The 27,794-nt window shown below is 44.0% G+C and overlaps 2 protein-coding genes across 2 annotated transcripts; both read right to left on the minus strand.

The window, feature by feature from the left end:
- Positions 1-6,718: 6,718 nt before the first annotated feature.
- Positions 6,719-15,138, minus strand: slc30a1a (solute carrier family 30 member 1a). Its single transcript, XM_084151473.1, has 2 exons — positions 14,215-15,138; positions 6,719-9,422 (listed from the first exon to the last, which is right to left on the minus strand). The coding sequence occupies exons 1-2, from the start codon at positions 14,804-14,806 to the stop codon at positions 8,497-8,499; spliced, it is 1,518 nt and encodes a 505-aa protein (XP_084007599.1). The 5' UTR covers positions 14,807-15,138; the 3' UTR covers positions 6,719-8,496.
- Positions 15,139-19,391: 4,253 nt separating this feature from the next.
- nek2 (NIMA-related kinase 2) lies at positions 19,392-26,920 on the minus strand. Its single transcript, XM_084151474.1, has 9 exons — positions 26,532-26,920; positions 25,851-26,068; positions 23,205-23,445; positions 22,270-22,352; positions 22,051-22,177; positions 21,582-21,813; positions 21,221-21,275; positions 20,947-21,023; positions 19,392-20,441 (listed from the first exon to the last, which is right to left on the minus strand). The coding sequence occupies exons 1-9, from the start codon at positions 26,625-26,627 to the stop codon at positions 20,230-20,232; spliced, it is 1,341 nt and encodes a 446-aa protein (XP_084007600.1). The 5' UTR covers positions 26,628-26,920; the 3' UTR covers positions 19,392-20,229.
- Positions 26,921-27,794: the final 874 nt, after the last annotated feature.

A 27,794-nucleotide genomic window follows, 5' to 3' on the forward strand; every position in this document is an offset into this window, starting at 1 on the left:
AACAGTGAGAGACAGAATAACAACAAAAAAATCCAGAAAAACGCATGTCAAAAATGTTATCAATTGATTTGCATTTTAATGAGGGAAATTTGTGGGATCTTGTTTCATTTACTGTTTGGCTTGTTGTATGTGTAGCCTCTTGAACTTCACGTTCTGTTGGATTTTGTTATTTTGTCGGTGTTTATATAATAAATGACTATGTACGCATACCACGCTGCACCTTGGTCCAATCCTTTACTCAACGAACGTGACAACTGCCACAGGAATGGAAGACCCAGAGTTACCTCTGCTGCAGAGGATAAGTTCATTAGAGTTACCAGCCTCAGAAATTGCAGCCCAAATAAATGCTTCACAGAGTTCAAGTCACAGACACATCTCAACATCAACTCTTCAGAGGGGACTGTGTGAATCAGGCCTTCATGGTCGAATTGCTGCAAAGAAACCACTACTAAAGGACACCAATAAGAAGAAGAGGCCTGCTTGGGCCAAGAAACATGAGCAATGGACATTAGACCGGTGGAAATGTGTCCTTTGGTCTGGAGTCCAAATTTGAGATTTTTGGTTCCAACCGCCTTGCCTTTGTGAGACATGGAGTGGGTGAACGGATGATCTCTGCATGTGTAGTTCCCACCGTAAAGCATGGAGGAGGAGGTGTTATGGTGATGGGGTGCTTTGCTGGTGACACTGTCTGTGATTTATTTAGAATTCAATGCACACTTAACCAGCATGGCTACCACAGCATTCTGCAGCGATACGCCATCCCATCTGGTTTGGGCTTAGTGGGACTATCATTTGTTTTTCAACAGGACAATGACACACCTCCAGGCTTTGTAAGGGTTATTTTAGCAAGAAGTAGAGTAATGGAGTGCTGCATCAGATGACCTGGCCTCCACAATCCCCCGACCTCAACCCAATTGAGATGGTTTAAGATGAGTCGGACGGCAGAGTGAAGGAAAAGCAGCCAACAAGTGCTCAGCATATGTGGGAACTCCTTCAAGACTGTTGGAAAAGCATTCCAGGTGAAGCTGGTTGAGAGAATGCCAAGAGTGGGCGGCTATTTGAAGAATCTCAAATATAAAATATATTCTGATTTGTTTAACACTTTTTTGGCTACTACATGATTCCATATGTGTTATTTCATAGTTTTGTCTTCACTATTATTCTACAATGTAGAAAATAGTAAAAATAAAGAAAAACCCTTGAATGAGTAGGTGTGTCCAAACATTTGACTGGTACTGTACATGTAGGCCAGAATGTATTTTATTTTTGACATCTGACCTGCCTAATTCTCACTTGAAACATTGTTTTTGTGTTTAATAAGCTAAATGACACATTCTGTTAACATCTGACTCCAGAGTGATATGTTGCAATTTTGTCGTTTATGACATTTCAGATTTAGATATTATAATTTTCCTAAGTATTTTGGATGTATTGAACTACTTTTTCAAAGTAACTTTAGTGAAGTAATCTATATTTTTCTTAAGGGTAGCTTTGGTGTAGCTTAACTTCGTTCAGTGTGAAGTAATTGGTAGCTTGGTAAACTATGTTTACAGAGTAGTTTCCCCACCACTGCCAACAGGGGTCGGGTCCCACACATAGCCTACCTATGATCATGCTAGTAGAAGGGCCAGAACTCACCAAAGTCAATTGAACATTTAACAGTACACAGTTATTGTAATGGAAACATCAACATTTTTATAAGTAGTTGATAACAGTGTGTGTCTTTCTCATGGGCCAATTGATCTAGAGCCACAGGATGTTAGTTTAAGATTTTGTGCTAACTTCACTATAGCTTTATCTCTTGATTACACAATAAAGAGGGAGAGTATTACGGCTGGGTCATGTTGACCTTGTCGGCAATTGGTTTATCAGTGTGGCATTCATTATTGCAGGTTGACCCCACTCCACTCAACTGTGATCAAAGTCTGAGAGAATGCTGAGTGAGGCATGAGGCATACTCAGCCCTGGGGGAATGGTAACCCATTCCTTCCTTTACTTTTCTTTCCCTTTTTTCTTTCCATCCCTCCCTTCAAAATGGTGTCTGTTCTGTGAAGCAGCCGAAGAGACCTGCCTTGAGTAAATTTTAATGATTTGCATTGAATGAACTGTATGTGTCTGTTACGAACAAGTATAGTTTGCACACATACCGTATTTCCAGGTGCACACAGAACATTACATGTTTTGTGGATAATCTAAGATCACCAGTGTGTTGGGGTTTATTCCGTTTTAATGTAACTACCCAAAACATTTTATCTCAAAGAGTGAGACAAAACATAAAACGTGAGTGACAGAATATAATACATTTCAGCAGAGAGAGTTTTGAGCTAAGAGTGTCAACTTGGTGTTGTGTCTCAGTTGGCCACCATGTGAGCCTTCGTTCCTGGGTGAGCATCATCATCATCATCAGACATGTAACATTCCAACATTCCCTAATCTCCCAGGGATGGGACAGCTCTTTTCTCAGTACGAGTGTGTCCCAAATGGCACCGTATTCCCTATATAGTGCCTAGGGGCCCTGGTCAAAAGTAGTGCACTACATAGGGAATAGGGTGCCATTTGGGACAGAACCTACACAGTTGTCATGTGATTCGACTTCGAGGAAGGGGCTGTGGGAAGTGTTGTGGGGGGAGGGGAGGGGAGGGGCAGGGGCAGGGCATTATGGTATAATCCAGTTTAATGGGGCAGTTATTTTCTCTCTAATCCTTTGGTGTTGACCCTCCTATATGAAGTCGTTTCCCACAAGGCCTATATCCCTACATATCTTTCACTCTATATCCCCCTTGCCTTGATCATTCCCAATACAGACTATTCTTACTATCTTGACAATATCCCTGATATTCTCTAGGGCACTCTCAATGGTTCCTCCTCATTCCCCTTCAAACTGGCTGAATCATCACTCCAAGTCAGGCTGGCTGCAGACAATCATTTCTCCCAAATCCCGAACCACCCATTCACCCCGACGCAGGAGTGTCATACACCAAGCGTTCACACAGTGGACATTATTATTACAAATGTAGAGAGTCATTCATTACTAATAGTTAGACTTTGGTTTAATCTATTTACAGGAAATGAAGTCTTTATTTATTCATCTGTGTGATCTGATGGGCCTTGAAAAAACTTCTGATTCAGAACCATCTTTCAATGACCTCAACACAGTAGTTTCAGTTCCGTTCTTATTTTGTTTTTCTGTGGAGAAAACAGACATGAAACTGGCCAGTCAGCAGTGTACTATGTAACCACTTAACCATCTCTTCCCCTTAAAGCCTGAGTGTGCCAAGCCTATTGAACCAAACTGTAGAGGTCATCTGTACTCTGTGGGAGGGAGAGTTAGGGTTTAGGGGACAGCGATGACAGCTAGCTCTCTGGAACAACAATGGAGTCCCGCTGCACAGACTAACCACTGGGCTCTATCTCACAGGGCCTCACAGGGCCTCACTGACTGACCACTGGGCTCTATCTCACAGGGCCTCACTGACTGACCACTGGGCTCTATCTCACAGGGCCTCACTGACTGACCACTGGGCTCTATCTCACAGGGCCTCACTGACTGACCACTGGGCTCTATCTCACAGGGCCTCACTGACTGACCACTGGGCTCTATCTCACAGGGCCTCACTGACTGACCACTGGGCTCTGCCTCACAGGGCCTCACTGACTGACCACTGGGCTCTGCCTCACAGGGCCTCACTGACTGACCACTGGGCTCTATCTCACAGGGCCTCACTGACTGACCACTGGGCTCTATCTCACAGGGCCTCACTGACTGACCACTGGGCTCTGCCTTACAGGGCCTCACTGACTGACCACTGGGCTCTGCCTCACAGGGCCTCACTGACTGACCACCGGGCTCTATCTCACAGGGTCTCACTGACTGACCACTGACTGACCACTGGGCTCTATCTCACAGGGCCTCACTGACTGACCACTGGGCTCTATCTCACAGGGCCTCACTGACTGACCACTGGGCTCTATCTCACAGGGCCTCACTGACTGACCACTGGGCTCTGCCTTACAGGGCCTCACTGACTGACCACTGGGCTCTGCCTTACAGGGCCTCACTGACTGACCACTGGGCTCTGCCTCACAGGGCCTCACAGTGCCTCACTGACTGACCACTGGGCTCTATCTCACAGGGCCTCACTGACTGACCACTGGGCTCTATCTCACAGGGCCTCACTGACTGACCACTGACTGACCACTGGGCTCTGCCTCACAGGGCCTCGCTGGAGCAAATGGGTTGCTCCACCCAGCGGTCTATGGGGGCAGGATGTTAGGACTGGTCATTATGTCCATGGAGGACCAGACAATCTGTCTCACTGGCTTTGTTCACTGGATTACAGCCAGGTTGCGTGATGGGTGGGTGGAGTGTGGGTTGTTGGAAAAGGGGGTTTGTGGAGGGTTGGGGGGGGGCACAGGAGGAGTCATCCAGGGCCTAATTGAATGCTCTCTAAAAAAGGCTAGAGCAGGTGGACCAAAGCTCACAGGGGTTAGAAAGGTCAAGCTGAAGCTAAAATGATTCCTCCTAGCCAGCACAACATTTGTAAGCACAGGCTACATCGTCAATGTACACAACAAAAGCTGTACAAATAGGTAGTCAATAGGTAACTATAGCTGTCTGGACAGGTTAAACCAGCAAGTCATCAGCATTAATGTTAGGTAAGCTTTCACCTATACTTGATGGCCAGAGTGAACATACAATCATATAAATAGTATCTATAGAACAGGCATCCCCATTCAAGTTAATGTTCCAACAATGGGTTCTGTCAAATTGCCGCTTGAGCAGCTTTATTCTTTCTAGAGATTATATTTCAATGCATACAAAAGCCAGTTCTAAAAGGTGTAACAGAAAAAAATACTTTAATAAACCCAGACAATAGAGACCTACCACATGCCAACCCCACCTCCCTGAACCATTTGGCTACATTTTCCATCTCTATGGGTAGTAGCCTGGGACTCAAATGTAAAATAAAGTGAAACAATGGTGAGCGCAGCGTTCAGTCTGGTTTAACCAGGCTACGTAAATGAGGGCAAAGAGGAGAGTGAGGCAGCAGGACGCTGAAATGCTGTATACACTACTAGAGCCGTGTGGCTTTGTGGACTGCTCCCCCAGGGCCGCTTACATAAGGCCATCTGGCTCAGGGCTCTTCACGGGGCTACAGAGCTAGGCCAGGGGCTACAGAGCTAGACCAGGGGATACAGAGCTAGACCAGGGGCTACAGAGCTAGACCAGGGGATACAGAGCTAGGCCAGGGGCTACAGAGCTAGACCAGGGGATACAGAGCTAGGCCAGGGGCTACAGAGCTAGACCAGGGGCTACAGAGCTAGGCCAGAGGCTACAGAGCTAGGCCAGGGGCTACAGAGCTAGACCAGGGGCTACAGAGCTAGGCCAGGGGCTACAGAGCTAGACCAGGGGCTACAGAGCTAGACCAGGGGCTACAGAGCTAGACCAGGGGCTACAGAGCTAGGCCAGAGGCTACAGAGCTAGGCCAGGGGCTACAGAGCTAGACCAGGGGATACAGAGCTAGGCCAGAGGCTACAGAGCTAGGCCAGGGGCTACAGAGCTAGGCCAGAGGCTACAGAGCTAGGCTAGGGGATACAGAGCTAGACCAGGGGCTACAGAGCTAGGCCAGAGGCTACAGAGCTAGGCCAGGGGATACAGAGCTAGGCCAGGGGCTACAGAGCTAGGCCAGGGGATACAGAGCTAGACCAGGGGATACAGAGCTAGGCCAGGGGCTACAGAGCTAGGCCAGGGGCTACAGAGCTAGACCAGGGGCTACAGAGCTAGGCCAGGGGATACAGAGCTAGACCAGGGGATACAGAGCTAGGCCAGGGGCTACAGAGCTAGGCCAGAGGCTACAGAGCTAGGCCAGGGGATACAGAGCTAGGCCAGGGGCTACAGAGCTAGGCCAGGGGATACAGAGCTAGGCCAGGGGCTACAGAGCTAGACCAGGGGCTACAGAGCTAGACCAGGGGCTACAGAGCTAGGCCAGGGGATACAGAGCTAGGCCAGGGGCTACAGAGCTAGACCAGGGGCTACAGAGCTAGGCCAGGGGCTACAGAGCTAGACCAGGGGCTACAGAGCTAGGCCAGGGGCTACAGAGCTAGGCCAGGGGCTACAGAGCTAGACCAGGGGCTACAGAGCTAGGCCAGGGGATACAGAGCTAGGCCAGGGGCTACAGAGCTAGACCAGGGGCTACAGAGCTAGGCCAGGGGCTACAGAGCTAGGCCAGGGGCTACAGAGCTAGACCAGGGGCTACAGAGCTAGGCCAGGGGCTACAGAGCTAGGCCAGGGGCTACAGAGCTAGACCAGGGGCTACAGAGCTAGGCCAGGGGATACAGAGCTAGGCCAGGGGCTACAGAGCTAGGCCAGAGGCTAATATGGCATACTGCCCTGCCTGGATCTGTACGCTAACTGACGACGTTTGTTCCCTTTCAAAAGTAGATTCCCTTTCAAATGTACTGTAGATTCACTTTCAATGTAGATTTATTGTAGAAGATGGCATTTGAAATGGCTAAGAAGCAGTATGGTTAAATGTATTTTCTAAGGCCATCAAGTGGCTTTAATAGTCATAGTGAAATATTTCACATTGACATGTACTTCTAGACCAGTCTGATGGATCAGTATCATTGCAGATGTTCACTGAGTTTGTATGGATGAAGTGTAGACCTAATGTCCAAAGAAACTGTATGTAAAAAGACTAACACAGAACAGCTTAACAACTGTACCAAACAGGCATGTTTAATTTTCACAATGACACATTTCAACAGGTACTGTAATATATCAAATACACATCATATATCTAAAATCCAAAAAACAACAACTCAATTTGCACATAGAGCTCGAGGCTCAAATACACAGAATAATAGTAACCAGACATTTTCAAAACAAAAGGAACGTGTCAAAATACATTTCCCAATACAATGCTTCTATACTGCATACACATTTACTTAGAGTGGAAATCTGAAATGCATCCTTGAATCATCATATAAATGATATCTTTGTGATGTTGATCATAATAAATGATACTGGATGAGGAATGATCAGATTTCCTTGCATTAAAAAGGCCACTAAGATTACTGTAAATCGGCACATGAAGCCTAACAAACCCATTCACTACAAAGGAAGGAAAAGCTTAGGCCTAAGTGACATTTCGATAAAGTTATTCTCGCTATCTGAGAAAACAAGGAAGTAGGCTACTGTTTTGCAGCTCTGTGATTCAAATAACACACTTCATTTTGGTCATGCAAAGTTGCAGCAGGAGGACTCTGGAAACTAAAAACGTTCAGCATGGATTTTGACTAGGTCTCTTCCTCAACACTTTATGAGGAATAGTAGTATGAATTTCAACAACCCATCTGAATGCCCTCCAGCATAGATTTAAAACAATATTGTTGTCGACATTTTGTAGTACACATTTTATTTCAGTGATAGACCCCCTGGCTTGCAAGGCCGATTTGTTGTTGTTGAATGAATGTTTGTCGGAGTTTGCCAATACAAGATAGACTAACCTACAGTACTTACTTGAACTGTACTCAGTGCCATTTCAAATCAGTTTGAAATAAAGGTGAGGTGTGAGGGTTTTTACACAGCATCTGCATTCAACTAACAACAGCCATTAAAACAGAGTCAGGCCAGAAAAAAGTCTGAGAAATAAATCATTAAAAGTAAAATGCACAATTTCAAAAACAAGTCTACAGCATAGATGGTTTGTCAAATATTCAAGTGGCAGAACAATTGCAAAAAATTTAATCCATCATCCAAAGTAAATATTATAAAAGCATTTAAAGAGAGAAATAATAGATCATTACTAAACTTAAATATATAAATATTTTTGTTGTTGTAATTTAATCATTTTCCATTGGGTGCCCGAGGCTAAGAAAATAGAGATGTTCAAAGCCTATCCAAAAAAACGTAATAATACATCAATGAAAGGTCCAGAGATCGACAAAAAAACCTGCGGAGTAGAAAGGTGTGCTTGCCTTGCATATGTCGTATTTGCTCTTTGTCCTTGTTGGAGTCTCCCCTTGTCCCTTCTGTCCTGCATTGAAAAGCTTTGGCACAGAGACACCATGGAGGGAGGGGATGTCACACATCACAACATGGTGCTAACGAGGGGTAGGGCACATATGCAGCAGGCCAGACCAGGCCGAGCCCCCAGCCTGGGTGAGAGGTGAAGTCACGCATCATCACTGTGCTGCTCTCTCTGACGCTCAGAGAGTAGATCAGGGGTGAGGGGTCAGATGTGAGGAGGTAAAGGTAGTGAGGGGTAGACCGTAGAAGGGGGTAGGCAGTGGGAGGGTTAGGGGCTCAGAACAGAGGGTGTCTTCGAACCAGAGCGCAGCGGTGGAGCCATTTTTCAACCCGTCTCCAGAAACAGAGAGCACTGTAGAAACGATAACCCACCGTCAATTTTGGCCCACACTTTTAAAACACTTCTGTCCACATTATTGGTGATTCTATCCCTCCGCCTCTGACCGTCTCTAGTCTGGTCTCTCTCACAGAGAAGACTCCACCTCTCGGGTGATGACCTCGGGCTCTGGCTGAGGGACCACCTGGACAACTGCAGCGGCCGCCTGCTCCAGGACTACAGCTCCGTCTGCGCCCTCTGGGGTCTCGCTGATTACCTCCATGGCCGAGGCCGCCAGCGCGTTCCCCTCGCCGCTCAGGATCATCTCGGCGCCCACCGGACCAGCACCAGCCACGCCCGGCTTGTCAGCAGTGCCACAACACAGCTTGGGTGCGCACTGCGTCCGGCAGGAGAGCTCGCAGAGGGAGGCGCTTGACTCGGAGTTGATGGTAACGAACTCGGGCTGGATGGTGGTGGCGTGGATGCCCTCGTCATGGAAGAAGTCCTTGATGCGCTTGGCCACGTCCATGTAGGACGTGGGGTCGTGACACTTTATGTGCGCCGTGGCGATGATGCGCGAGCCCGCCAGCTGCCAGATGTGCAGTTCGTGGATGGCCAGCACGCCATCCAGCAAAAGCAGCCGCTCATTGAGGCGGTGCATGTCGATCTGCTTGGGCACCGTCTGCAGGAGGATCAGCGCAGACTCTTTGAGCAGCGGGTAGGTGGTGTAGAGCAGGATACCCACCATGATGACGCACAGCGTGGGGTCCAGGTAGAGCACCCAGCACGGCCCCACCATGGTCCGCTGGAAGCTAGAACTGTTGCCGTTATCGCTCAGGTCGGTGGAGTGGCTGTCGATGCAGGGGTTGAAGCAGGTCTCGCCAGGCGGGCACGGTCGCCATACGAAGGTGAAGATGAGGGCGTTGACCACCACGATGACTGAGCCCAGGGCGTCGCCCAGCACATGCAGGAAGACACCGCGCATGTTGAGCGAGGCCTCGTCGTGGCTGTAGTCCAGCTCCTCGTAGGGAGCGCTGCCGTTCATCTGCATCTCACTGTCGTTACAAATGATCTCTGAAGGAAGAAGACAGAGAGACGAGGGGTTAAAGAAGTTTCCTTGAGATAAGCATCGACCTATAAGTGATTAGATAGGTGAAAGTAAAGTAACCACCATCCCCAATGACAGCCAATTCAGATGGAAGGTAGGAAGGATGCATTTTTAAAGCATTTTAACAGAGCCCACATATTTGAGAGGACAGAAGGAGGAATGTCAGAGAAAGTGGTAGGGGTTGGGACTCTTCCAAGGGATGGAGGAAAGAAAATTGAGATTTTTACAGAGACGAGGAATGACTGGAATATATAATCGTGAATGACTCACGCGTCCAGCTGCAATTTATCAGCTGCCTTGTCCAACTACTGACCCAAACAAACCATAATGATTGATGACTGCGTCAGGGTTTTTGGAGGACATGGTTGATGTACCGTAAGTTACGGCTGCCCCAGGCAATAAACACCTTGATAGGAAGCTACGTCATGTTAGACATGAAACCCATTTACTTTGTCGTGGGAAAGAATGTAGGCGTAGTGCATCACCTGAGGCAGGCCTCCAGTTGCAGTTCTAGACATGAACTCCAACCGGTGTGGTGGTAGAAGCTAGTAAATTAACCAACCACAACCGACTCCCCTGCTTAACACCTTGAGGAAATTCAATTAGCGTCTGCAGACAAGTGTGGCGGCCTAGCACTACGCTACGGCTCATAGTTACATAATGGCCAGTGGCACCAGAACCAGTGCTAGGCTATTAGCCTCTGTCCCGGCACACAGTGACGTAGGGGTAATTTATCAGGGCCTAATGGTCTGGGTGTCAGTCACTGCCTTCGGTGATGTATGGCCGGGTGGCAGCGACCAGTGCATGGAGAAGGTTGAAATGGGCTGAATTTATTGAAACTGGCAGAGCCTGACAGGCCCAGGGTAGGGGAGAAACGTACAGTCTCCTGGTTTTACTATTTTCTGTCCAAATAGGAAGAAAGGCAAAGGGCAGCCCTTAGTATTAGCAAGGAGATGTTCAAAATATGTTTCACCTGAAACTGGAGGATCACCAGAAACAGAGAGCACTGTAGAAACGATAACCCACCGTCAATTTTGGCCCACACTTTTAAAACACTTCTGTCCACATTATTGGTGATTCTAATGATACCATGACATGACCACCTGTTAATATGATAAAACAATAGGTGACATGAATCACTGAAGGCCTGTGACAGTGAATAAACAGAAAGAAAATGGCGTATAAAAACGTGGGTTTTGTGAAAGAAGCCAACTTCCTGTTATGGGTGTAGCAGCACCAGTAGTGACAATAGAGATCAAGTGTCTTCATAAAAGGTCACGATTTGAATGTGTAAGAGTTCAAACATTCCTTAATTTACCCAATGCAGTTGGAGTGACCAAATCAGGATGGCAGGACTCCCACCAGTTTGGTTTTGTAACAAGTCATGACTTGTCCGCCACCATGTAAAACACGTGTCAAACTCATTCCACAGAGGGCCGAGTGTCTGCGTGTTTTCGCTCCACCTCTTGTATTTGATTGATGAAATAAGGTCACTAATTAGTAAGGAAATCCCCTCACCTGGTTGTCTAGGTCTTAACTGAAAGGAAAAACTAAAACCTGCAGTCACTCTGTGGAATGAGTTTGACACCCTTGATGTAACACGTCTGCAGGCTGACCGGGGGCTAGATTCTTCAGATAAGAAAGATCACCTCGAAACAAACTTATGTTACAGTGAGCATGAAGGGCACACAGGTTTAGGAAGCATTAGGTATTTTACAGACAAGCTAAGAGGCATATTTATCCAGTTATTGCCTATATGATGACATGACATCAAAAATAATTGTCTCCTAAAGTGGTACAAATAATGAATGAGTTACTTGAATTACAAGGTCTGTCTTGCACTCTCATTGCCTCTGCTAAAGGTACTTCAACATGGGGTGTGCAATATGGACGCAGTCATGGGCCACATTGTTCAGTATCAAGTCACTGCTGATACCAGTCGCTGAAGTTTATGAATATTACAATGAATATAATAGCCCTGTCCCGGTTCCTGTTCAAAACTGAAAGCGACTGGCTGGATTTCATCATGATGCTGCCCACACGACTCTTTGACTGGTCTTGTAAAAGGGCTCCTACAGCTTCCAAGGCAACAGATGATACTGATGATGCCCAAGCCAGGAGATACACACCAGCCCAGCCAAGACCATGTGAGACTGGTATCTTGATCAACAGGGCAGTTGTGTTGAATGTCTCTCCTCAAAGGCAAAAATATGAAAGGGTTAAGGTAATTTCCATGTGAAAGGACCCATGAGCACCAACATGTGAAGTCCATAGGAGCATGTCAAATTGGGTGTCAAATGAAAGCTAAGAGTCTATTTTTTTTATTTTTTATTACGACACACACACACACACTAAATTTTTTACAATTATTTTCCCATCCTAAAAAGTATGAATAGGCTTTGATATCTTGTCAAACAGATGGAAAGGGGGTTAGACAACATCTACCAGAAAAAGTCTTAAGGTATTAGAAACACAACAAAACAAAAGAATGTTGAAGTACACACCCCTGCCAACTTTTCTGCCTTTTGTTAGTTTAAGAATTATTACCTTGTGCCTTAATTCCGTTACCTTAAACCTACATATCTTCAAGATGTCTTCTAATTTCTCTCCCTCATGAGGGAGGATAATGAAAGTTCAGAAGTAACAAGGTAGACCTATCAATTAGTTAGATATTAATTTTGTTTATGAATTATGAAGTGATTAAAACTTAATTGTTACCAAAATCAGTAACAGAATTTCTGAAATGTTATTGGCTACAATGGGAAATCATAGTAGTCACAAACCACACTTGGGTCAACAACTACTGTCCTCCCTTCCACTGGCATACTGTTAGGCTTATGTTCAGCTGAAATTTGGTCAGTCCGCCCTGGCCTTGATTTCAACACCCATAGATATCTGGACCGGCCTCCATTTGGCCCAAACATGGACATCCATGATTGGTACAGTACATTACATTACAGTAGAGCACCGTAGAGTACATTGAATACATCAAAGCGTATAGTACAATACAGTAAAGAGAAGTAGAGTAAAATTCAGTACAGTACACAGTAGAGTACACTCGAGTTGAGTACACTATAATTGACTGTACTGAACTATACTCTACTGTACTCTATTGTACTGCAGTGAACTCTACTGTACTGATCGCTACTGTTCTGTGCTGTACTTTAATGTCAACTCTTGTGAAACAAACGTCTATGGTTGGTTCAGATTTGGTCCAGTCCAACCAAATTTGGTCTTGTTTAGTGACGGAGCTCATTAAAATAATAGCCAGTATGTAGAATAATACCCAAATATGCAAAGGAGGATATTGCATATTTATACCTTTGTGTACCTATTTAGGATACATCACCATGAAGAGAATGACATTCATATCCATAATTATGCATTTCTGTGTAGTACAGATCAGGGACCCATGATGAAATTCTGTTACCGGGTGTAAATCCTCTTCAATAACCTTAAAAGATTATAATTTATTTTACTCAAGATGTCATGTCATAGCTTACACCCCATTCTTTCTGCAAACAACATTGAATCTTAATTTGGAGCCAATATTCAATATCATTAAATTAAACAATACATTTGACTGTTTTTACCATTCTAACTACATAACTTAATAGTAATACATTTTTTTTTTGAATGGTAAATCTCTTGATAAACTGGGTAAATTAAGATGGAATAGGCCTCCTCACAATACATGTGAATGCATATTCGAACCTCCATTTGGGACTTATATTAACCTACTGATCAACAACATTTGCAAAGAAGCATCACTCCAGCATGTCAGGCCTGTATGGAAGGACATCATATAGGCACTGCCGTTAGTTTGATAATATAAAATAACATCTATTCAATGCAAATGGTTCCACCTAATTTCATGATTTGTGATCAGGGATGCTTATGAAACTATTATTTTTAGTCAATTTCCATGATCTGTATATTGTATTTATTTGTTTTGCTGTCAGGAAGCATCTCTAAAACAACTCCACACGACCCTTATTATTGGTGAATTAACTAAACGAATATTTGCAACAGGAGTTCGATTTTGGACACTGTCAACTCATCAATTTCTCAATACTTCACCTTTCTGTTGGAGAATGAGCTTGCGCGCTGCTGCTCCCTGCTAGACATTCCTCGGCATTGTGCAGTGCTCCTGACTCAGGCGGTGAGTGGCAGTTGGCATAGTAGCATTTTTGCCATGTAGCGAGACTATCAGAAAAACCGATAGCGATTATCCGTGGTTCTCAAAAAATCTTATGGTTTTTGTTTGGCATGCATTTAAGTGAGTCTCAGCGCAGTTCCGTTACAACGGAATTGCCCTTAACAAGAACACCACAGAGATGGCTTAGTTTGGACTAAAGATCGCTCCATCTTGAGTAGGCCCTATGGCCTACGTAATTTTGTCAGCAAAGTCCCAGAGAAGTTTCAGTTATTTTCATAAATTCCCTGTCTGTGAGATTATGTGAGTGTGTGTTCGGTCTACCCCCTCTCCTCAATAAAATATATTATTTTAATTCGATGAAACCACATAAAACAAGAGACATACTTGCGGGGTTATATTTCATATCTGATATCATAATGAAGCGTTCGTTGTCTTCATAGTAGTACAATGAACCCGAGGTGAAAAACAACGCAGTATCATGGGGCGCCGGAGGGTCATATTCTCAGTTAAGGTGTGACGATTGTAGCTAGCCAAGTACAGTAGCTACAGTATGTTGACAGTATAGCTAATATAATAGACAAATGAATGACATAGCTTACCATGTCTACGTCTCTCGGTGTTCACGCCATTAGGGGGGCTGTTGTGGCTTCCTACCAGGTTGTTGGTCTCCTCCCCTGATGATCCATTCGGTCTTTCTGACTTGCATAGTTTACCCCTCTTGTTTTTCTTATTTCCATGAGAATGGCCTCCTCCTCCGTGGGAGTGCCCGTGTCCACCACCTGCGTGTCCACGGAACAAGCACAGCCCGAGGAGGTTGACCAGTAGCCCGGCAGCCCCCACACCGATGACTACATGGGGTTTCTCGATTTCATGTGGGTTGGTGAATCGCTCGACGGCCTCCAAGATGATGGTGAAACAGAGAGCTGTGAGGAACACTGCGTTGACCAGAGCCCCCATCACCTCAGCCCGGATCCATCCGAAGGTGTTTTTATTTGTCGATTGTGTTTTCTGAGCGAAGCGCACAGCCACCAAAGCCACAAACAGCGCTATGACATCCGATAGCATATGAAAGGAGTCCGAAAGCATTGCTAAAGATGCAGTGATCCGACTGACGACAACCTCCACGATAAAAAAGCCAAAAGTCAATGAAAGCATACATATTAGCCGCACACGATTAGGCTCACAAGCCATTTCTCTCCGCTGATCACTTGTTTATTTAGATAGCGTTAACTAGCTAGCTAGCTTACGATATGCACGTACGGTGATGGTATACTAGCTGTAACGTTAGCTACAACATGCGAGCCAATCGATAGGCATATGATGGGATTCCACCACGTCTTGTAAATATTTATACGCTCGCTAACAATTCGTCATTATCGTACGATTACAACCGAGTCCAATTCCAGATACAGCTAAGACCGATGATGGTTCCTAAAAAGCAGTCAATTGGGAAAATTAAAAGAGCATATTCCAGAAACGTTGACCGTAGACTTCGATTTGCAGACGGCTGAAACTTTGCACCCGAGCCGGTAAAGTTTCCACACGGAATAAGGCGAATGAGAGGCACGCCCTGGTCTTTTGCTATTGGTTGTTAGGGATAAAGTACAATTTGGTTGGTCACTTTGTACATCCATTTCACGTGGACGGAGCTCATCGTTGCTATGTAGCCACGTTGCGTAATGCAAACATTTCTGACTCATCATTTTTTAGGATGGTGTGTAGCATCGGCACACGATCCGCTTGTCTTATTTCTGCGTGGTAACAAAATGGTATCCATCCGAAATACATTACGTTAGACTACTTGTCAATCACCAAACTGAAAAGAAGACTAGTCCTACTAGACCATAGGTCTAAATAAAAATCGACGTATTCTTTCGCCATCTGTTCAAACATCTTTGATAGGTAAAATGTCCTGGCAATACTTCAGTAGATTGAATAACTTTCAATGCATCTAGGGCTATTTTTATTTTTTATTTTTTTTATTTCACCTTTATTTAACCAGGTAAGCCAGTTGAGAACAGGTTCTCATTTACAACTGCGACCTGGCCAAGATAAAGCAAAGTAGTGCAATAAAAACAACACAGAGTTACATATGGGGTAAAAAAACATAAAGTCAGAAATACAACAGAAAATATATATACAGTGTGTGCAAATGTAGCAAGTTATGGAGGTAAGGCAATAAATAGGCTATAGTGCAAAATAATTACAATAGTATTAACACTGGAATGCTAGATGTGCAAGAGATTATGTGCAAATAGAGATACTGGGGTGCAAAAGAGCAAAATAAATAACAATATAGGGATGAGGTAGTTGGGTGGGCTAATTTCAGATGGGCTGTGTACAGGTGCAGTGATCGGTAAGGTGCTCTGACAACTGATGCTTAAAGTTATTGAGGGAGATAAGAGTCTCCAGCTTCAGAGATTTTTGCAATTCGTTCCAGTCATTGGCAGCAGAGAACTGGAAGGAATGGCGGCCAAAGGAGGTGTTGGCTTTGGGAATGACCAGTGAGATATACCTGCTGGAGCGCAGACTACGGGTGGGTGCTGCTATGGTGACCAATGAGCTAAGATAAGGCGGGGATTTGCCTAGCAGTGATTTATAGATGGCCTGGAGCCAGTGGGTTTGACGACGAACATGTAGTGAGGACCAGCCAACAAGAGCGTACAGGTCACAGTGGTGGGTAGTGTATGGGGCTTTGGAGACAAAACGGATGGCACTGTGATAGACTACATCCAATTTGCTGAGTAGAGTGTTGGAGGCTATTTTGTAAATGACATCGCCGAAGTCAAGGATCGGTAGGATAGTCAGTTTTACGAGGGCATGTTTGGCAGCATGAGTGAAGGAGGCTTTGTTGCGAAATAGGAAGCCGATTCTAGATTTAACTTTGGATTGGAGATTCTTTATGTGAGTCTGGAAGTTGAGTTTACAGTCTAACCAGACACCTAGGTATTTGTAGTTGTCCACATACTCTAGGTCAGACCCGTCGAGAGTGGTGATTCTAGTCGGGTGGGCGGGTGCCAGCAGCGTTCGATTGAAAAGCATGCATTTAGTTTTACTAGTGTTTAAGAGCAGTTGAAGGCTACTGAAGGATTGTTGTATGGCATTGAAGCTCGTTTGGAGGTTTGTTAACACAGTGTCCAATGAAGGGCCAGATGTATACAAAATGGTGTCCCTCACACAAAATGGCTAGGCCCTCACACACTCACATGATTCAGTTTGGTGGAGGCTCTTGACCTGCAGATTTCACCCAAAGCCACTTTCGAACCAGCTTTCAACCTTTCCAACATGAAGGGAAAATATAAGGAGAAATGATGACCTCATGTGGGAGATACTGATAACTACAACCCTTTGGATCTACAGTAGCCGATCTACGTCATCGGGCTGTAAAAATGTTTCCCTTTCCATTTTTTTGTCATTTAGCAGACGCTCTTATCCAGAGCGATTTACAGTTAGTGAGTGCATACATTTTCATACTGGCACCGTGGGAAACGAACCCACAACCCTGGCGTTGCAGGCGCCATGTTCTACCAACTGAGCTACAGGGGACGCACTATATGGTATGTTCCCACATGCTTATGTGAAAATGTAATCAAAAATGTGAATTAAGTTTAGAAACTTCATCATGCAACCAAAATAAAGTACATGATGCCAATTTTAGATGAATAAGACAATTCAAGGGCAAAGGAACAATAAAGCAAGGACAAAGGTCAATCAGTTGTCAGTTCAACAGAAAGTAATGCCACGTTCCTATCATGTCGGAAACTCAGAAATGTTTGACTATACAGAGTTTACCATTTGGGAAGTATCACAGTCAACCAATAGGAAGCCCTACGCAAATAACGTATGTTCATTTTAACTCGGAGGTTCTGAATTTCAGACATGATGTGAACGCAGCATGGAACTTTGCACCCGAGCTGCTTCGAACACACCGACTGTGCTTGCGTTTTGGTACAACAATGGAACGCGGCGTTTGCCTTGCAGCATTGCGTTGCAGAGGCAGTTGTAGTGCGTTCTGTGTGGTGCATACTTTGGATTTATCGAACGTATGCGTCAAACTGTATGCGTAAACGGGTTGACAGAAATGGTGGCAGAAGGTGAATGTTGAACTTTTGTTGCACACATATCTAGATGATGCTGCATACTATTTTGCGCAAAAACACAGTCGGTGTGTTCAACTTTCCACACATAACGAGAGGAACGAGAGGCACGCCCTGGTCTTTTGCTATTGGTTGTTAGAGACAAAGTAGAATTTGGTTGGTCAATTTTTACAACCGTTTCACGTGGGCGGAGCCCAGCGTTGCTATGTAGCCACGCTGCGTAATGCAAACGTTTCAACGTCATCGTTTGGAATGAACTGCGAACTCATCCAAAATTCTGACTCGTCATTTTTTAGGATAGTGTGTAGCATCTCCACACGGCCCCCTTGTCTTATTTCTGAGTGGTAACAAAATGGTATCAATCCAAAAATACATTAAGTTAGACTACTAGTCAAGCACCAAACTGAAAAGAAGACTAGTCCAACTAGACTGTAGGTCTCAATAAAAATCGATGTAATATTTTGTCATCTGTTCAAACATCTTTGATAGGTAAAATGTCCTGGCAATACTTCAGTAGATTGAATAACTTTCAATGCATCTAGAGCTAGGCCCTCACGTGAGAGATACTGATAACTACAACCCTTTGGATCTTCAGTAGCCGACCTACGTCACCGGGCTGTACATTTTGTTTCCCTTTCCATTGTTTCAAGTGAAACTAAGTCAGTCAATCACCAGATAAACTCTTTACGAGGTGTGAATGGAGATCAATGCATGTAACAGAAACCTTTCATTTAGAAAAATAGATAATGTAGATCTACATTCTGCGACAGTAATCACTCTGATTACATCTGCCTTTAATGTTTACAAGAGGACATTCACTACGTTATGTTCCCACATAATTTACATGGCCAAATGTATATGCAAACTGCTTATGTGAAAAATGTAATCAAAAATGTAAATGAAGTTTAGAAACATGCATACCAAGAGTTGAACTTCATCATGCAACCAAAATAAAGTACATGATGTCAATTTCAGATGAATAAGAGACAATTCAAGGGCAAAGGAACAATAAAGCAAGGACAAAGGTCAATCAGTTGTCAGAAAGTAATGCCACGTTCCTGTCATGTCGGAAACTCAGAAATGTTTGACTTGCTTGTTGTAGAAAAATTATTCAAAGTTTACCACTTGGCAAGTATCACAATCAACCAATAGGAAGCTCTACGCAAATAACTTGTTAATTTTAACTCGGAGGTTCTGAATTTCAGACATGATGTGAACGCAGCATAGAACTTTGCACCCGAGCTGCTTAAGTTTCCACTTTCTACGCATAACTAGAGGAACGCCCTGGTCTTTTGCTATTGGTTGTTAGAGATAAAGTCGAATTTGGTTGGTCAATTTTTACACCCGTTTCACGTGACCGGAGCCCAGCGTTGCTATGTAGCCACATTGCGTAATGCAAACGTATCAACGTCATCGTTTGGAATGAACTGGGAACTCATCCAAAATTCTGACTCGTCATTCCTTAGGATAGCGTGTAGCATCTCCCTTATCTTATTTCTGTGTGGTAACAAAATGGTATCCATCCAAAATACATTAGGTTAGACTACTTGCTTGTCAAGCACCTACAAACTGAAAAGACTTGGCCAACTAGACTATTGGTATAAATGAAAATCGACGTATTATTTAACCATCTGTTCAAACATCTTTGAGAGGTAAAATGTCCTGGCAATTACTTCAATAGCTTGAACAACTTTTAATGCTAGGCCCTCACACATTCACAGGATTCACTATATATATTTTTTGAGTCATTTAACAGACACTCTTATCCAGAGCGACTTACAGTTAGTGAGTGCATACAATATTATATATTTTTATACTGCCAAAACCAAAATAAAGTACATGATGCCAATTTTAGATGAATAGGAGACAATTCAAGGGCAAAGGAACAATAAAGCATTAAGGACAAAGGTCAATCAGTTGACAGTTAAACAGAAAGTGGACCTGCCCAAACAGACATTTGTTGAAGGTCACCAGTGCCTGTTTTTAACAGAAAACAACAGCCTCAAAGTTTGCCAACCCATCCCAATATCATATTTGCAAAACATTTACATATTTCCAGAAGAGAAGTGTATGTGGGAGTGTACATCTATTTATACATCTTCAGATAACGTACTAACATTGCCCTTTAAATATATTTAATGCCACCATACAGTATGTACATAGTGGTTATAAATCACATTCACAAATCATAACTTCAGTGCAATTCTGTGTATCAACAAGACATTTGAAATGTTAAGGTTGAAAAAACACAAACACCACTAAAAACAGATATCTGGCATCCAAAATTTGGCAATTTTACAACAGTACAAATCACTCACCATAATACAAATAAATTAAAGCTACATATTTTCTCTAAAGGGTATGGATCGCTAGCTTCAATAGCTCTGAAACTCTCTAATGTTAGTCAGGAACACTAAAGCAGAGCCTGCAACTTCTGGGACACACCTAAGACAACTATCTAGTCATCCATCCACATGACACTGATAGTCAGGCCCTATGCAGCAGACGCTTTGGGGGCTAGCGGATGCCTAGGATCTGCCAGCTCTTCAGCTGGTAGTGCCTCGCCACCTCCCCCAGGGTCTGGGCCCGCATGTTGGCTGCCTGCAGCCTCTTCTTCAGCCTCAGCTCCTGGCTCTTCACACTCTGCTTCTGATCGGGCCTCTGGTTCTCTTTGCTTTCTCCGGAAAAATGGACCTTCTTTCCAGGGGAGACGTTCTCCTCTCCCTCATCTAAGGGGCCAAGACGGCAAAGAGTTACAAATGTAGAATACGTTTTATTGAACTCTACAAAAAATATTTCAGATAAACCCTCCTTTGTAGGATGCCTCTGTGATTTGTCAGACTACCCAGAAATGTTCAAGTTTGTAATTTATCCAGAGGGGAAAAAAACACTGAAATTGGAGATAACTTGATGAGACACTTATCTAAATCAAATGTGTTTCCCCCTTTTATTTCATTTGAAAACACAGTTACCCCATGGCTACCGTATATTATATTGTTGAACTTCAATTAAGAAGCAAAACAAGTATCCCTCATTTACCTCCTGGTTCCCACCCCATGTTTGTTGCAGGTTTTATTGAAGTAAAAAAACAAACATTTACAAGGTTAAAATGTCTAAATAGACTAAAATACAGTAAAACGTTAAAAATCCCCCAATTACAGAAGTGAACACAATGCAATGCTCAGTTCTTCTCTATGTTCAGGGGGTCCAGAGGCCTTCGCTTGACTCCCATACCCATTTCATTGGAAGAGAGCGGTGGCAGGGCCTTCTGCTGTTTCACCAAGTTGTAGCTCTTCAACAAACTCTCTGCTCTGAAACAAAAAGAAAACATTGTTGGGAGTCAAAATGGATTATACCCGCTTGCAGTTTTATAGTAAGCAATGAGATTATAACACCAAAGCAGGAAGCAAAAGTAGCATTTAGCCCTAGGATTTAGTCTAATGTGACATTAAACAGCAGTTTGCTGCATTTCAAGTAAATTAAGTGATCCATGGGAGCTCCGTTTTACCTGGCAAGCTTCTCATTTGATAGTCTCTCACGAACACAAAGCTCCTGCTCCCGCTCTGTAGGAGGAATGGAAACACATTCACCAGAGTTAAATTAATCATCCCTCAGGTTACAAACAATTCAGTCTGTGTACTCGGTAGCATAGCCAGTGACACATTGACTTCCTTTACAAGCAATCATTTCAGCAATCCACACCCAGCAACACTGACCCAAAAAACATGCTTGTTCCAACACTAGATGGTCTCGTCTGTGACTAGGACATTATAGGGACCAGGGTTGGGGTTGAATACGTTTTCAATTCAGGACATTCATTGAAATGGACAGAATTGAGCCCAACCCTGATAAGGGCAAACAACACTCACGCTCGAGCCTCTCCTCGCGCTCCTTCAGGGCCTTCTCCCTGTGCCATAGCACCCGCTCCTTCAGCCTCAGTACTGCAATGGTAGGAGTGGTTGAAGACTCTGCAGGCTTTGGTTTCTCTGGATCGGCCGACCTCCTCCGGTGTCTTGTCTGCGCCCGCCTCTGCTCATCGGCTACCAGGTCCACCAACAGGCTGCTCTGGAGAATGGACTCAACTGAGGGCCTCAGGTAGTCCTGGCAACGAGGCACAACAGTCAAATCAACAAAGCAAACTGGCAGATTCAGTAGAACAGAGAGAAAGGGATTCAAATCTCTTGACGTTGAAATTGTATATTGAGCATAATTATGTGCTTGGAGATTCAGACAAACAATCAATCATCTCCTCAACAGAAGTGCAGCAGTGAGGAGTTGCTCACAAGATGCCCTGAACTCTATATGGAGATTATCGGTGCTGTGAAACATATTCCAAACCTTTAAATGGAGCATTCTGGACAGGAGTGTATTCAGCTCCTCTGAATACCGGTAGGGGATTCTCCTAAACTTTCCCTCTCGGATCTTCTCTGCCAGCTCTTTTTGGTTATAAGCCGTGAAAGGAGGCCTACATGGAAGAAACGCATTCTTCAGACTCTAATCTAATGCATTGACTGGGGGATATTGAGTAAGAATATAATGACAGGCAAGGTAACTCACGATAAGGCACAGAGTTCGTACAACAAGCACCCCAGGGACCAAATATCCGATTTCTCATTGTAGGACATGCGATTCATTTGTTCCTGGAAAATATGAAAGTGTCCACACATGGACTGACTGATTAGACAACCTGAGCATTTCTCTCTAAAATCATTATGAAAAAAATAGTATCTACTTTTAAAACCATAATCATAGTTCGAGTCGGTATTGACTATTTCCCCATCGGGAAACACCATGGAGTACTCGTAGACCGCCAGCAAAATAAGCCTCTATTGACATGTTGCTTATGAGTGCATTTCACATAACTTTTGGATTATAAATTGGATTGTAAGGCTCGTATGAATGTCCTGCTTAATATAATGTTTGTCATTGTCGCCAATCAACTGCATTATACTTAAACACTTCAATCAGTAAAAATTCCCTTTGGCTAACTTTGCCACAACCTACATCAATGAGCATTAGCATTCTAGCTCAGTGGTTCCCAACCTTTTTCTGTTACTGTACCATCAAGTACATTTTGCTCTGCCCGGAGTAACCCTGAAGTACCCCCTCATGTGAATTTTATCAGTAAGCCTTTGGTCTCATGAGTCTTCTCTAGTACCCCTTGTGAATAGGCCAAGTACCCCCAGGGTCCTAGTACCCCGGGTTGGAAACCACTGTTCTAGCGAACTACTGCATCAAAAATAGATATTTTAAGATCACAAACAAATATAATCTCACCAACTGTTCAAGCAATAATCAAAACATTGTAAGCGTTTGAGAACCCCCCCCCCCCTCCCAAAAAACATAGTAAATCTAGGCTATGTTGAAAGGGCGCAGATGGCGAACTGCAGTTTTCCCCCACGGTGGCCATTCATATGGCTACTTGTTTATGACATGAATAGCGACTCGGTGTATAGAAGGATTCACAATTGTATGATTGCCTTTGGACTCACAGGAGACATGTAGTACGGGGTCCCGACGAAAGTCTTAGCGAAACTGGTATCATGGTTCAGGATTCGTGCAAGACCAAAGTCGCCAAGCTTGACATTCTGCTTGACATCCAGGAAGATATTGGCGGGCTTAAGATCTCTGTGCAGCACTGTGGCCCCACCATCGCTCCGGCGATGGCAGTCCTTCAGGGCAAGAGTGAGCTGTGCCATGACTCGCATGATGAATTCCTCCTCCAAGTAACGCCTGGACACCAGGAATACAACATACACGTTTTACTAGTCGCCTGTAAGAGATACGCATGATATGCACCATCCAACGAAATGCTTACTTGCAGGTTCCTTCTTGACAACGCAACAATAAGAAATAATAAAAAGATAATACAAACATAAAGTAAATGGCTCAGTAGAATAAACCTTTTAGCATCAGTATAATACAGGAAGGCACAATGTATAGTCCAATATTTAGACGTGTATTTGGGAAGGGGGGGATGGGGGGCAGTGTATAAACTGAGCAGTATAATAAGTGTCTGGTAGCAGCAGTTGTGATGTGTGTGTCTGTACAGTGCTACAGGAAGTATTCAGACCCCTTGACTTCTTCCACATTTTGTTACGTTACAGCCTTATTCTAAAATGGATTCAATTGTTTTTTCCCCACTCATCAATCTACACACAATACCCCATAATGACAAAGCAAAAACAGGCTTTTAGAAATGTTACATTTACATAAGTATTCAGACCCTTTACACAGTACATTAAAAAATAATATGTATTTATGTATTTTTATTTTTTAGGGGGTACTTCGTTGAACCACCTTTGGCAGCGATTACAGCCGAGTCTTCTTGGGTACGCCGCTACAAGCTTGGCACACCTGTATTTGGGGAGTTTCTCCCATTCTTCTCTGCAGATTCTCTCAAGCTCTGTCAGGTTGGATGGAGAGCGTTGCTGCACAGCTATTTTCAGGTCTCTCCAGAGATGTTCGATTGGGTTCATGTCCGGGCTCTGGCTGGGCCACTCAAGGACATTCAGAGACTTGTCCCGAAGCCACTACTGCGTTGTGTTGGCTGTGTGCTTAGGTCATTGTCCTGTTGGAGGGTAAACCTTTGCCCCAGTCTGAGGTCCTGAGTGCTCTGGATCTCTCTGTACATTGCTCCATTAATCTTTCCCTGAATCCTGACTAGTCTCCCAGTCCCTGCCACTGAAAAACATCCCCACAGCATGATGCTGCCACCACCATGCTTCACCGTAGGGATGGTGCCAGGTTTCCTCCAGACCTGACACTTGGCATTCAGGCCAAAGAGTTCAATCTTGGTTTCATCAGACCAGAGAATCTTGTTTCTCATGGTCAGAGTCCTTTAGGTGCCTTTTGGCAAACTCCAAGCAGGCTATCATTTGCCTTTTACTGAGGCGTGGCTTCTGTCTGGCCACTCTACCATAAAGGCCTGATTGGTGGAGTGCTGCAGAGATGGTTGTCCTTCTGGAATGTTCTCCCATCTCCACAGAGGAACTCTGGAGCTCTGTCAGAGTAACCATCGGGTTCTTGGGCACCTCCCTGACCAAGGCCCTTCTCCCTCGATTGCTCAGTTTAGCCGGGCAGGCCAGTTCTAGGAAGAGTCTTGGTGGTTACAAACTTCTTCCATTTAAGAATGATGGAGGCCACTGTGTTCTTGGGGACCTTCAATGCTGCAGGCATTTTTTGGTACCCTTCCCCAGATCTGTGCCTCGACACAATCCTGTCTCGGAGCTCTACGGACAATTCCTTCAACCTCATGGTTTATGCTTTGACATGCCCTGTCAACTGTGGGACCTTATCTAGATAGGTGTGTGCTTTTCCAAATCATGTCCAATCAATTGAATTTACCACAGGTGTACTCCAATCAAGTTGTATAAACATCTCAAGGATAATCAATGGAAACAGGATGTACCTGAGCTCAATTTCAAGTCTCATAGCAAATGTTCTGAATACTCATGTAAATAAGGTATGTTTTTGTGTTTGTAATACATTCTCAAAAATGTCTAATGCCTGTTTTCACTGTCATTATGGGGTATTGTGTGTAGATTGATGAGGGAAAAATGTAATCAATTTTAGAATAAGGCTATAACGTAACAAAATTCGGAAAAAGGGGTCTGAATACTTTCCGAATGCACTGTATGTCTGTGTGCATGAGTGAGTGCATGTGTGCTAAGGTGCCCCGTGTAGCTCAGTTGGTAGAGCATGGCGCTTGCAACGCCAGGGTTGTGGGTTCGTTTCCCACGGGGGGCCAGTATTAAAATGTATGCACTCACTAACTGTAAGTCGCTCTGGATAAGAGCATCTGCTAAATGACTAAAACGTAAATGTGCAGAGAAGCTCCTGCATGAACTGAAGCATCCAAACAATAAGTTATCAACCAATACTGCAACTTTGAACATGCCAAATGTACACCAAATGTACTTAATAAAAAGGAGAAGGTAACTACATTTGATGTATTATTATTTTCAGTCATGCCAACCCTCAAGAGTTTTCCTACAGGCCCATGTTGAAAACCCACAAAGGGTGTTGCACTGTCGCAGTTCCCTACCTAGATGTCAGAGTGGAAGGCCATCAGATAGATGTATACATGATGGCCGGACAAGGGAACCAAGGTAAATACGACAGCACAAAACACACACCTTTCTTTGATGCATCTGGTGATGAGGCTGGAGAGGTCGCCGCCTTCACAATGCTCCATAACGATGTACAGTGTGGTGTTGGTCCGGTCAATGATGCGGTCATAATATCTCACAATGTTTGGATGCTTCAGTTCACGCAGGAGATTGACCTCTGACACCAGCATCTGCTTCTCGCTCTCAGCCATTGTGCCGTAGTCCAACTCCTTCCAAACTAGAATCTATGACGAAACCCAGACACAACAGAACTAAACATGTATTGATTGGCCAATGCTTGTTGATTTTGGGAAACATTTAAAATATATACATAGTTAGTGTAGGCTATTTGCTAGCTACTTGTTTGTTTTACGTCAAATTCTGGCTTAGCTAAATGTTAGCAGTATGACACCTGCCATATCATGAAACTATACAGATCCTCACCGTTTTAGACAAACATGGCAAATGCTTTAGTTTTGCGGGTGTGGGGAGGTCTGGCTTTGTTCCCCGCTTTATGTCCAATGAGGTCATTTCTGAAAAAAATGTCTGTCCACTTAGGGGACACCGTTTGTCTCGTCTCAAGAGCACCCCCCAGTGGCAAACGTTACGCATGGGCTCTGGTTACCTTGCCAGGTGGCAATCAGAGCATGCAACGCAAACAGATAGCTAACGTTGGTCGAACAACACCTTAAACAGCGAAACACTTACCTTCGCATCAGATTTCCTCCGTATTTTCTGACATTTGCCGTAAGATCCTGACCCTATGGTATACAACACCTCATAATCCTCAACACGAGATGGCATTTTGTCGTAGCGAACGTTACTAGTATCTAACTAGTTAGCTAAATCCAAAGGTTGCAATGCAAGGTAGCTAAAGCAGCTGGTTAGCGAAGGAGAGCAAAAACGTGTGCTCTCGCAATGACGACTATTCTGGACGTTTTCTTTGTTGAAATAACGTTAGTAGATGCTGGCTATATCTCTTCGATAACGTATTGATAAGCTAGCTAACTACTTGTCAAAACAACGTGTTCTGTTTTGATAACACAAGCAAGGATTGCTGACGCTGGTTTGAAATTGGTGGCTGAATTCTTCAATGTGATTGGTCCGCCTACTACATATAGGATATTCTGATTGGCTATAATGAAGACACAAGCTGCCGGTTGCTAAGCATCTGAAACCCGCGAGATTTGGCGCGGGTGTTTAAAGGGGAATAAATATTTTGCCGACGGGAACCGTTCTTTTTATACCTCAGTGACGGAAACGTTCTATCAAAGACAGTACGATTGCGTGGGAAATAGATTTGCATACTGCATTTGTCCAAATTAAAATGTAGTAATGTAATAAGTACACAGAACCTCACGTGTACATCTAAAATATGGAATCTTCACTTCCTGATTACCACAGAGTTTAAATAATCTAAACCATCTTTGACACTACATTTACATTTTTGTCATTTAGGAGACGCTCTTACCCAGAGCGATTTACTGGAGCAATTACGGGTTAAGTGCCTTGATCAAGGGCACATCGACAGATTTGTCACCAAGTCGGCTCGGGGATTCGGCTCGGGGATTCGAATCAGATACCTTTCAGTTACTGGCCCAACGCCCTTAAACGCTAGGCTACCTGCCACGACGCTGTGTGTATCTCACCACAAGGTGGCAGAAAAAGCAAACTCTACTTTTATCCTGCCCAATGAAACTGAAAACTGAAGGTGGCCACTGTCCATGCAAGTTAGAATAGAATAGCTTCGAGTGATTGTCTAGTACTGCCACACATCTATCTGATAACTATTCAAAGTACAACTAGGTCCATCTATGCCAGTTAGAATACAATATAATAAAATAAAACAGAATAGAATAGAAGAGAAGAGAATATTCAGTGTAAATAAAAAATACATTTTTTTTTGTGAACTGTACAATTCGTCTCAGAGTCTAGTGGACATCAAGATACAGACAGCCCTGAGCCCTCTCT

The sequence above is a fragment of the Coregonus lavaretus genome, assembly GCF_964263955.1.
Source record: "Coregonus lavaretus genome assembly, chromosome: 33".
Lineage (NCBI taxonomy): Eukaryota > Metazoa > Chordata > Actinopteri > Salmoniformes > Salmonidae > Coregonus > Coregonus lavaretus.